General features: G+C 37.2%; 1 protein-coding gene across 3 annotated transcripts in view; it reads right to left on the reverse strand.

The window, feature by feature from the left end:
* LOC110064641 (protein O-glucosyltransferase 2-like) overlaps positions 1–13,063 on the reverse strand; it is a 174,469-nt gene that overhangs the window by 98,533 nt on the left and 62,873 nt on the right. For all 3 annotated transcript variants that reach the window (XM_089297898.1, XM_089297897.1, XM_089297896.1), the window contains exon 6: positions 2,778–3,015. In XM_089297898.1, coding sequence (XP_089154024.1) covers positions 2,778–3,015 — 238 coding nt within the window. The remainder of the gene's footprint in view (positions 1–2,777; positions 3,016–13,063) is intronic.

Here is a 13,063-nt window from a genome sequence, read left to right on the forward strand (position 1 = left end):
CAGTTTGGCTATAACGCTGTTCAACGGGTGACAGACTAGGGCTTTCATATGTAACAAGTTGTATAGAACCATCAGGGTGCATCTGAGTCAAGGCACCACTGATTCCAATCTTGCAGGCATCATGACGTACCTGGGTGGGGAGGGAGGGAGGGGTCAAAGTGGGCCAGAACAGTGTCGCTAGATATGAGGTCACGCAGTTTGTTAAGGGTTACAGATTGCTCCGGGCCCCACAACCATGGATGGTTCTTTTGTGTGATTCTTCATATAGGCTCTGTCATAGCAGCAAGGTTTGGAACGAGACGGGCCACAGTATTTACTAATCCAAGAAAGCTTCTTGCCTCTGTGGCTGTGCTGGGCGGTTGCATTTGCTTGATTGCGTGTATACGATCCTTGTCAGGGCATACACCTTGTGCTGAGATGTGGAATCCATAATAGTTCAGTTCAGTGACTCCAAATAGACACTTGGCTGGGTTGACTGTGAGGTTTTTCTCTTGGAGACATAGCAAAACACTTTCTCAGGATCTGTCATGCTCCTCTTTAGTGGTACCATGTGCCAGAATGTTGTCAGCAATGTTCCTCACATTTTGGCATTCCTCGAGGACCTGCCCAATTACATGTTGGCATATCTCAGAGCCTACTGATGCTCCATATGGCAGATGTTTGTAATGGCAGAGGCCAACGTGTGTTTTGAATGTTGTCAGGTGGCGAGATGATTCAGCCAGTCCAATTTGGTGATAACATTCTTTGAGATCAATTTTGGAAAAGAACTTGGCGCCTTTTAGGTCTTGTAGAATTTCTTCAGATGTTGGGTATGGGTGGTGTGTACGGCAAAGAGCCTTGTTGGGCTTACACATGTTAACACACAGTCTTACGTCACCATTCGGCTTATCGACAATGACGAGAGGTGACACCCAGGGTGTTGGACCTGTGGCCTGTTCAATGATATCTTGATCTTCAAGCTGTTTCAGCTTGGCTTCCACCTTGGCACGGTAGTGTAAGGGTGTAGGTCGGGAATTATGTACAACTGGTGGTACAGTTGGATCAATATTCAGCTTGAGCTGGTAATCTTTTAGTTTCCTGATCTTGCCACTAAACACTGCTGGGAACTTCTGTAAAAGGGACTGGTATTCACCATGTACAGGTGGATGTTCAGTAGTGGTAGAAGCAGCAATATGCAACATTTCCAGCCGGGTTGAGGTTCTGTGCTTTGAGCACCAGGAACCTCGTCAGATCTGTCTGCGTGAATGGAGTGTTGATCAGTCCGAAAAATGATCTGGCAAGGGGAATTGGTGCAGGGTTATCTTCTCCATAAGGGTGAAGTTTCACATTTGTGGGTTTTAAGGGTACTGTTTTTGCAGCACTGATTGCCTCATATGTTGTTAGTCAATGTTGTTTGCTGTGGCACCAGAATCAATGCAAACGTTGACTGGGGTGCCTTTGATGGTAACTGTGATATCTGACTTTTCTTGGCTAAGGTTGAGTTGAAATGCCTCATGACTTTCATCCTCATCCGAAGAGTAACAAGCATATCGAGCCTTGGGTAGCCCTGCCTGTTTGCCATTTGGGTGACCTGGATTTATGGTTCTTTTCATACACACACATCCAAAATGGTGTAGGGTTCCACAGTGGGAACATGTCTTACAAAAAGCAGGGCATCTGGGGGTTCGTGGCTGGTGGTCGGGCTGGTTACCGCAATGTGTACATTGTTGCTGTTTGTCTGAAGTAAAATTCACTTATTCTTCTTCGCTGAGGGTTGGTGTTGATAGTTGGTGAGCAAATTCCGAGTGTTCCTGGGACAAGGCATTTTCAATGTTCACCGCCTGAAAATTGGCTGACTCCATGGAGCGAGGAATATCTAACAAGGAATTGAGAGGAACAGTGGATTTTTCACAAAGGAGGCGTCGGCGTCGAAGGAGGCGTCTGTCATGCACACAACACTCTAGATATGCAATGCGTATACAATAGTAATAATATTGTAATAATATGTATAACCAGATATTTTACTTTCCTTCAGAACATTAGCACCACAGCATATTTTACTTTCCTTCAGTTTGTTAGTATGATGTATATTTACTTTCCTCTAGTGCGTTAGTACAACCGTATATTTTACTTTCCTTCAGTATATTAGTAGTGTAGAAATCAAATGTGTGATATTGGTAAAGCCATAGAGTTTGTGAAAGCCATGAAAGCCAAACGTAAAATTTGAAAAAGAAATAGACAAAAACCCACTTAATACAATTTTAATTGTTTATTTTCTATAAGCCTGCTGGTTTGCAGAAAAATGTTCACAGACGAGTACTATCCATCTGGGTATTCTCCTCAAATGGGCACTATGGGCAGATAGTGTCTCTCTGTGGATGAACACTATCGCGTCTTGTGATCAATTTAAACCAAAAAGGATTGGAGAAAAATTAGTGGTGAACTATAATGCGTGAGAGACTTAGGGAAGAAAGAAAAGTACATCACTATGTCTGTTTTTGAAACAAACAACAAACAAACAAAGAATGACTGCGCTATTTTCCGAACTTAATCTCTGTAGCGTATAAGAAGGCAGGGATTAAGGAGTGTGAGCATTCTTGCATTCGTGTACATATTTTGCATTTGTTCTTTATTGGTCAGTGACTGTTATGAAATTGATGGCTCCTATAGGAGTCATTATGTGTAAATCCCTGTTGGGCTTGTGATTTTCACGTAGTGGAGAAGTTCACCACAATGCCACTGTTTAAGGGTGGCAAACAAAAACATACATGTTGTTAACAAAAATTATTACAGCTCACCTTGAAGAAATCAAAGAATGACACATGCTTGACTTTGGGACCATATTTGATATCATCATGCTTGAAGAAAAAGAAGTTTGTAAGTGCAGCATCAAATAGGTCTGGATTTTTTTTTGCCATCATAACAAGCTTGAGCCGTTCTTCTCGACTGTCACGCCCACGCCAAAATGCTTTGGTAATCTTGTCAGACCACATTGGACTTCTGCTGGCCTGGACAGAAAGCATATCCAAGGAAACTCTGAAATTGAACCGGTACAATGGGCACTTCATTAACATGATTTTAGAAAGTCAAAACCCACAACATATTGCCATTGATGAAGGCTAAAAGTAGAAGTAATCAGAGATTAGTGAAGTGTGTTTGATATTAGAGGGGAGGAATTGAAGGGAAGGTACTCTAACAATTTGCTGATGGGGTGTGTTGCTGGGAAAATGAACTTTTTGGGTTATAGCAGAGGATATGATATTCAGCTGATATTTGGACATCTGATTGTTGGTTGGAATTAGAGATACTTTCCCTGCCAATATTCCATACTATAAATTTGGTTATTTAATCAAGTTAATAAAAAATCAGAAACTCCCAATTATTTTTATATCTATATCCCCAATTGTTTACCAAAATCCTGATTCCTATACTGCGGACTGTTTCAAAAGCATACCCTTGACAGGGGTGAATACTTTCAGAGCCCATAAGCTCCCCCCAACAATCTTTGTCTTTGTTTAAAACCACGAAGTCAGAATTATTTAGCACACGACTGAGGGCAATGGAGACTGGGGTTAATGACATCAAACAGGGATATTGGAAAAAATTTGTAAAAAATGTTCACTGACTACACAGAGTTAAAACTTCCTAGCTTTCGGCTTTCAGACTACAACCTTCAATGGATAAAAATGGAAAAACTGACAATTACAAATGTATATAAAAAATAGGTGGACTATAAAAAGAATACAATAAAAATTAATGGAAATAAACTAATTGTTCAATAAACTAATTGTTCTTTTTGAAAAGAATAGACTATTGATTAGGGAGTGGCCTTGAATTGTTACATGTATTTGCAAGATTTATTGAAGCAGTGTGCCATGGTTCTAGTGTCTTGCAAATGCGGAAAGAACCCTTGTGAATCACTTGAGAATTTTTTTAAGTCGATAGTATATATAGTCAGTGAACAATTTTTATAAATTTTTAATATGTTTTCTCCTGGCTACGGTTTTTCTATATTTAAAGGATACTGGTGCCAGTTTTGAACTGAAGAGAAGAGTAGTGGATATTGAAGAGCAGTAATGAATTTCCATAATATGTCAATGAAATAACCTTTTCTTGGTGGTCTTAAACATATAGGTTGTTTAGATGTGTTGCATGTTTATCTTCCAACTTTCTACACTATTGATATATTCACTTTCATCTACAACCGCAGTTCAAATATGAATTATGTCATATATACCTCACATCATTTCACTCCTCACGGGAATATATGAACGCAATTGATTGACCTCACTCCCAATGTGTGGCTTCATAGCTCAGTTGGTAGAGCAGCGCACTGGTATTGCGGAGGTCACGGGTTGGAATCCCGTTGAAGCCCTGATTTCTTCCAGGCTTCTTCTTTCCAATTGCTTAAGTTGGAAAATTTACTGCGATGATCATTCTTTAGTTTCAATACAAGGACAATGTTATGGATATTGTTTTCTTTACTGTGGGTAAAATATATTTTCTTTTTTTTTTGATCAGTGTTGGATTTGAAGGGAAATAATAAATATGCTAAAAAAGGTATTACGTCAGCCATGGAATGTGCTGACATTGCAGCTGTCACTTTCACTATGTGACAAATAAGATCGTGTTTACTTTGCAAGTTTATTTCGGCAGAAGCGACGGTCATTAATTTATTTGCAATTTTGTAAGTATTTCTTGCAGTTTTAGGCAAGTGAAGTAAATTCTTTGGCTGTTTCATTGCAGTGAGTTCCGTGATCAGAAGGAAAATTAAATATTTGCAAGCCAAGCAAAGAACGTGTCAGAACGTGCAAGGATTACGTCATTGGTAGGGAAATAACCACTGTACTAAAGGTAGCCGTGGATGATGGAAGTCTTGAATTATGTGACTCGTGACTACTTTGCTAGCCCTTTACTCGTTGAAAACACTAATTAAATTTAATCATGACTTTTAAGAAAGGAAGCTGTTGTTAATAGTGTTATTATCGTATCGTTCATATCATTCATGCCCATACATATCCTGAAGAAAGTTCCAGATTAAGACCATTACGCCATCAGAGATTTCACAACGGCTACAACTGATGGTGCAATAATAGAGTTTCTGTTGATCAAGTGATGTGATGTCTACAGTAACAAAAGAATCATCAAGGACTGCTTTGGAATGTGCACTGCGTTGCGACTGTACTGCTAAGCAAACAGTTAAATTTTAAAAGCGTGGTTATAAGATCTAACAGATCTCCTTGTACCACAGGGAATCCAGAGCTGAACTAAATAAACCAGAATCACTTCAAAGATTTGTAGAAAGAATTTCAGAATAGCCCGACTTGGGATAACTATTTGCATGGAAATTTGCCGACGAAAGTCTTTGCACATATTAATTTTTGCAGTGGCCATTTGTTCAGATCAGTAAACTAAACACAAATGCAAAGTGCTGTGAATCGAGTCGTTCGTTCACATAGTACTTTTAATCAGACTGAGAAGATTTGAAACTCTGACTCAAATCAACAGTGGTCACCAGAGCCACTTAATACATTCAAACAAAGGTAATAGTAGGAATCAACAAGATAAATTACCTTGAATTCTACCAAAATTCTGCAACCCAAATGAACCAAAGCCCTTAACTTCCAGGCGCAATCAATTGATAAAAATCGATATTGGAAATCAATCAATTTAATCGATATCAATCTCTGATTCCTATCGATTGATATCTGCAATCAATAACAATCAAATTCAGAAAAATTTCTTTTATTGATTGCTATCGATTGGCAAAAATTGATCTTCAGGAATATCAATTGTTATCAATGACTTTGTTATTGTGTAATTAAATAATATTTGGAACAACACGAGACAGGCATTCATCTTCAGCATTTTTATTGAGATGACATGTCGATTTCAAGCTAAGGAATCAAAGTCCAGGTGGAGTGATCTCTTCTCCAGGTCTTCTGGGGTCTAAACAAGAATCTTGGCATGTCCATTCATCCGTTGCACTATCAACTGCATCCTGAAAACTACTTCTTTTTCACTTATTGCCCCTGGTCAATATTTATGGCAGCAAAGATTACTGCTATGCTACTAGATTATATTTTCTTCTGGCCTTCTCCGAGATCTATTATTGCATTTGTTTCCTAATGCAAATAATTGAAAACACAGAACACTGACTCTGTTGTTTATTTTCCTTCATCTCAATGCAGATTGATGCTACGATGAGACTGGATCGTTGTACACTGCTACTCTAGCTTGAGCTTCTTCCGGTGTTTTAAACCAGCAAAGAAAAATGTCAAGCCCAAAATGCTTTCGTTAGTTGTTTCTGTTCTAGTTGTTATCACTGTTTCCCTATAGTACTAATGGTGTGGAAATCAAACTGGGACTGAACTTCAAACATCGTACAACTTTATTTGTTTACACGAATATGAGTTTGAGTACAAAAATTTCAAGCATATAGAAAATGAATACAACAATAATGAAGAAAGCTACACAAATAATAAAGAAACCCATAACAAACACGACTTACAGAAATCCCACCAGAATGATAAAGTAGTAACAGAACAGATCCTGGATACGTACGTGGTGCACAATTTACTTGAACGGATTTGCAAGCTATTTTAAAATAATGAAACCGTAGCTCTTAAATTTGTATAAGTGCACGTGTGAAAATGTAAATTATTTGTCCAGTAGGGATATCATGATTTGTATAGGGAACAAAACAATAGAAAGCAACACAAGAATGTCACACTTCTTTTTTTTTGATGATTGTAAAAGGTACATGTACAGTATTGTGCAAAAGTAATGCACACGTATTCCGCCAAAATTTGTGGCTTTTCTTGGCTTTTCAACGAAAAAATATTGAATTTTCGATTGAAGGGAATTTTTTATGAAAAGTCATGATAATTCGCAACGCCTATTGTTTCCAACTACGTGAATTTTCAAACGACAATGCACTTGGAACAAAAATTGACTTTGAATTTTCAAGTGAAAAATCGCTCTGTTTGATAAATTACTTTGAACATCTGAACAAAATTTCGCTCTTTATTAGCTCTGCTCAAACATTCCCAAGCATTTTGTGGACGACAATTTGTCAAGTTCAAATTTGCCGTGATGATTCTTTTCTGCTCTCATCTCACAATGGGTAAGCTTGTCTGTTTACGTAACCGTTCTATAAGACTTACCTGGATATACTTCAAAGGTTTCCTTTACTGTTCAGGTTATGTTATAAGCAACGCAGCTCTTACACAACAACAGGCCTAGAGGCCTAGAGGCCTTAACGCAAATGTTTTTTTTTAAGTTTGCAGTGATCACTGTTGGTTTCTGTGCGAAGAGTGAGGCCCAGTAATGAAATTAAGTGAAAATTGTAAATGTTTTCTTTTCTGAAGGAAAGAGAAAACCTTAGTTGTTGTTATCCTCCCCCCTCTCTACGAAGGTGGGCTTATCAATCACGGACCTCGGGCCATTGAATTTTTGTGCAAAAAGTCTGGGCATGTTTTCTGTGCAAAGATGTTTTGGGGGAAATTTCCAAGCCCCCCACAAACAAAGATTTGGCTTTTGTGACAGTTCCCTTTTCCATTATGCTACAATGACATTTACGATTCTTCTGTGGCACCTTGCACATGCTCAGAAGTTAAAAACAAACTTGCAGTCACACGATCTTAAAATATCAGCAAAAAAGACAAGTAAATACAAGAGTGAAGGGAATTTCTCACATAAAAAAAAGCTTCTGATGACCTGTGTGATCTTGGCTTGATAGGAGTCACATGAGAAAAATTCAGAGATTTCCCCTAACGGGTTAATAGGTAATGTAAACATATTCTGAGAGTTGTAACCAAACAATTACCGTAAAGCCAGCAAATTCTTAGGCTGAACACCTTAAAAATCTCGTTTTAATACAGCACTTATACTGGAGAAAAAACACCTTTTCGTTCAGAAATAGATAAAACGACCTCGAGCAAACAAACATGCTCTTTCTAAGTGAGAAAAGAAATCAAAATGCTAGTAATTTCTGAACGCTATTTCCATATGTGTCACCTGAACCGAGTTAGACCACATGGATGCTCTCGAATCAATATATTGTTTTCTATTATTCTGAACAGTTTTTGCGAATATTACTCCATGTTTTCTATGACCCATACAGTTCTCATTCGGCTTGCTATGTATGGCTTTGCTCGTTCTTAAAAATGAATGCTAGTTTCTTAAGACACTGCTGTCTGATCTGAAAGTGTAAACAACATACATTTGAGACATTTGGTCAGATTAAGTAAGTTGCAGGGTAAACAATAAGTCCTTCCTCAAGCATTCAAAACACTTGTTCAGGTTTGAATCTTTCAAATCAAAGAAATGCAAAAATAAATTAAGCTCAAAACAGTGAAATCCAAGTTTATAATAACTAAACAAGAGGTTATTTCAATTAGGTTCTTTATTAAATATATACTTTCAAATTTTCTTTCAACACATGCAGTCCACCTAGCATGCACTACAAAAAAATGAATATGTTGCGCTGTCTTCTAAAGGTGGCTAAATATGAGAAACAAAAACCCGTATCTCGCATATTGCCACTTTAAAGGCGGCGATGATATGTTCGATACAAAAACTCTTAACTTGGCTGATGTTTCAGGTTTTTCACCTCGCGTGATCAACTTTGTTGTTGTGAATACTAGAGAGCGGGTCTACTTTGAGCCACAAATTTTGGCTTTGCTGCTTGTTCATCAAACTCACAACTTGTCACGCGTAACATTTGCTCACATTTTGCGACAAGTTCAGGGTTTGTGTATCTCATGAAGCCGTCTCAGGGCTTACCGCATGAAGCCTTCCATGTTACGACAAAATCAACCTTGAATCCGGATAATAATAATAATAATAATAATAATTACAGGTTTAACAGACATCCGCGTGAAGATCAAATTGAAAGTTTAAATAAATACATAATGACACTAAAATTTTGAAAAAGTTATTATTATTGTTATCATTATTTTTATTATTATAGTGGAATGTGTGAAGATTTGTAAATAGGTTTTCTAAGGAGATTTCAATAAAGTTCTTGTTATTATTTTAATAATAATAATAATAATAATAATAGTAATGATAATAATATTTTTTATACAGGGGGCAATCTCACATAAAGTGGATAAAAAAACAACAGGAGCTACCATTGGCTAGTGTCATTATCTGTAGCCAATAACAACTTTTGTTACAATTTGCAACTACCATGAAGAAAGGAAAACAAATTGTCCTAATTTCTAACGCAGATTGCTTCGCATCTGCGTAATTATTCTTTGGTCGTTTCTTGGCTCACGTTTGGAGGCCACAAAAGCCACTCGCCGACCCACGCCATGTTTTCGTAACCCAGACTCCACGCGAACTTGTTTTTGTATTACCATAGCAACCGCTAGTGTTCGATAGTGCCAACATGCATTACACAATCATTCCCGTTGAAACTCTTTTGTGGTTGACTACTCGGCGAATCTTGAATTGCAGTAATAACAAAACTAAAACCAAAGTAATTGCCTGATTACTTAATTTCGACAGTCAATTGAAAACTGCTTTATTTACTATTGTTTTAATTGAGGAAAGCCTATTACATTGTCTTACTAGTAGAAATCGTTATAACCCCCAACCCCCTTTCTCCCAAACCTGTGTGTGTCGATCTTCCTACATTTTTCTCAGCCTTTTACCTAGACTCTAAGCCTTTTGCCTAGGCTTCCTCGTCTTGTTTATTCATAACCCGCCAGATGAGAGATGATCGTCACTCACTTGGCCACTTAGCGACCCTTGCACGGCCACTATGCGGCCTAAAAACCTCACAACTCCTTCGCTATTCTACCCTAAAACTCACAAGGTTGCCTTGTGGCAAGTCTACTTTTTCCCAGGCAGAGAGCAAAACAAACAACTTACTCTGGCTTCAGCGTGTGTAAAAAGTATTCTTTCCTTGCGAATGCCTCACTTTCCCTTTACATGACGTAGCTACGAAGGCAACATCTATAACGAAGGCCGAACCACTGTGGGCTCGTAAGTTTTCCAAGTTTGTCCACATCCATTGACATGGCATTCAAGTGACGTGGCACATGCCTGGGCATAAATACGAACCACTAGGTCGATGCTTAAGGTCGATATGGAAGCAGAAAATGTTTAAAATAAGCTTACTGCCTTTAAACCTGGTAAGGATTCAGTTTACAAAATAAGACGTCTGAAGACCGTTTTGTACCAGTCAACTCTGGAACTGATCGAGACAGGCACTGCTCGGGCTAAAAACACCCAAAAGACATTTGAGAGCTTTTGAGTTTTGGTTCCAAAACAAAATGTAATGTTTCATAAAATAAAAATTTTGTCTGCAAAAGTTCTGTCTCATTTCTACGCTGTTTGTTTTGGGAAAGTGGGTTTCTGTAAACATTGTCACGTCAACAGACTTGATCTCCTTGTGGAATTGCCGCCCAGTTTTACCGATCAATACATGGGCTTGAAAATCAAAGTTGCTAAAACAAGGTTTATGAGTCTGTGTTTAAGGAATTACTTGTGAGGTAATCGCTTTTTTTCGTTGTGTGATGCAATCGCTTTTTTTTCGTTGGAAATAGCCGAATAAACTGACGGATCATTGAATCTATTTTCGATAGTTTATTTACATACGCTTGTTCGGCGATGTCATTCATTGTGGTTCATGTCACCAAAATTCGCTGCTTCGAATTACCCGATTTCAAATTTTCATTTGTTTGCTTTGAAAATTTGCTACTTTGAATTTCGCTATCTTGAATTTTCGAGAAAGATTGTGATTTTTTCACTTGAAACCCAACAAAACATCTTTCGAAAGTTCGACGTCTTTTCGTCATCTTTACTTTTGCATAATACTGTATGTAGGCTATGATAATTAGACAAATTACAGACAAATTTTGTCAAACTTTTTATCAGTGTAACTTGTATAAGGACAAAAATAAAATCCGATAACAATCAATAACAATCGATGAATCAATCATTATCAATTATTGCGTGGCTTACACGAAGTGTGTAGCCACACTATGTCATGATCTGATTTATTTACTTATTTATTTGTTTGTCTACAAGAGTACTAGAGCCAGTCATGTGGTCTTGTATCCCATGGTGCACTAGTCTGAGTCGGCGATTTCGGTTGTAAGCATGGGCTCTAGTTTCCCCTGCTTATAGTTTTAAAGGTAAGTCGTTTTTCATTTTGAGCTTAGTCTTGAGTTCTGCATCTTATCATTAATTTTCTTTTACATGTCAAAAATCTAGTTTCGTAATTAAGTACAAATAACGAAACTTGTTTGCAATTGTTGTTTCACTTTTAGGTGTTCATGCAAGTTGACAAATCGAGACATCCAGAGTAAAGTTCCTCGTGAAAGCTAGGACAGACTTGGCATGTGTCCAGTGCAGGTACTGCAGGAGCCGTGGTACTTTTAAGAGCCAACATTCATTGCTTTGAACCGTCAAAGTTTAAAATGTCTCCATCGGTGACCACAAATTCAAAGACAGTACCGCTTGAGTTTGAAAACAATAAATATAAATCACAGATTCCTTCTCTAGACTTTCGGAAACAAGAGGGTAACATATTTCGTCGCTTTACATTTGGATGGAATTAGTGGAATTACTTATTAAAAAATGTAAGTCACAGAAGAGGTCATTCATCAATCAGTAGACTGTAAAGCCATCAATTTGCAGCATATATTTTTACCCTTTTGAGTAAGTACGCTTCTTTGCCTCATTTTGAATATGAACTGTGACCTTTTCTCTTTGTAAAAATAAGATATTCAAAAGTGAAATAAATTACCATATTAGAGTTGATTTGCATTTGCTTACTGTACTTAGAGATTATAATCACATTGTTCAAAAAGTAAGCTTGTTATATTAGGAGATTTAGACAATGATTTCTTTGCTATTTTTTTAAATTAACATTGTTGACCATACATGTACATTAATGTGAGGTATGGATTTGTCTTATTTAAATTTGTTAAGCCATACAATGTATATACAATCAGTTTTATTTAAAACTGGATCATTGCATAATACAGTTTGAGTTTTCATTGGCTTGATAGCCATAATACTAGTATTTCATTCAGGAATTATGCAATACTCTACAAATAATTATGGTAAGTTTATATGTATTATTTAATTATAAGCAATTATTGGATGAGGTTTTTGTGATATCCGGAATAATCAAGGTAAGTGTTATCAGCCGAAGCCAAAGGCTTCGGCTGATAACACTTACCTATGGATTATTCACTAATCTGTTAGCAGATTAGTGAATAATCTGTAGGTTGCACTGTTTCCCAGAATTAACTGTAGGCTTTTAGCCAATGAGAAGACAGATGGACATACTTGTTGGATATGAAATGATTATAGTCAACTCAATGCTACATGCCTCGTTGGCTATCCATTGTCTCATATCCAACCTGCACTCATGGAGTAACTGTTAATTATTTGCGGGCTTCATAAAAAGATTTAGGCTTTCTTGAGAATCCACTCAATTTAGAGCTATTGTGGTTATGCTTTGACATGGTGTGAGCTTGTACTTTGTGGTATAAATGAAGCTAAAATGTTATTGATTAAATGATTGACTGATTGATTGAATGATTGACTGCTTGATTGATTGATTGATTGAAACTTAAGATACCTACACTCCAGTAACAAATATCTCATCTCATCAGCTAGCACAAAAAATGGCAAATGCTCCCCAATTAACTGATTGCCTACATTTTAGAGGGCTTGCTTTGCAGCAGGAAATAATACAATGAATGTATAATACAACAAATCAGGTAATCTTTTGCTGATTTTGCTGACTTTTACAAATAGTGTGCTAAACCCTTAAGAAAAATTCATATTTCTTGGTTGTTTTTTTTAAAGTTTGGTTTGGGATATATTCATCAAGGCCTATTCATCTTTTTAGTTATAAGCTGAAGCAATAAGTTTCAATTATTCGCAAATTAGCAAATACATTTACAAAACAGCAGCATCTCATTTACCATATCGTAAGTTTTAGTATGATAAAAATAGTTGGAAGCCTCACACGAGCACACTTTGTGATTCTCTGTAATAGCACCCTATTCTCTAAAATACCTCATATTTTCATCTTCTACTATCGATCACTGAC

The sequence above is a fragment of the Orbicella faveolata genome, unplaced genomic scaffold (assembly GCF_042242905.1).
Source record: "Orbicella faveolata isolate gen_17 unplaced genomic scaffold, um_ofav_v1 contig_3, whole genome shotgun sequence".
In the NCBI taxonomy this organism is placed as follows: domain Eukaryota; kingdom Metazoa; phylum Cnidaria; class Anthozoa; order Scleractinia; family Merulinidae; genus Orbicella; species Orbicella faveolata.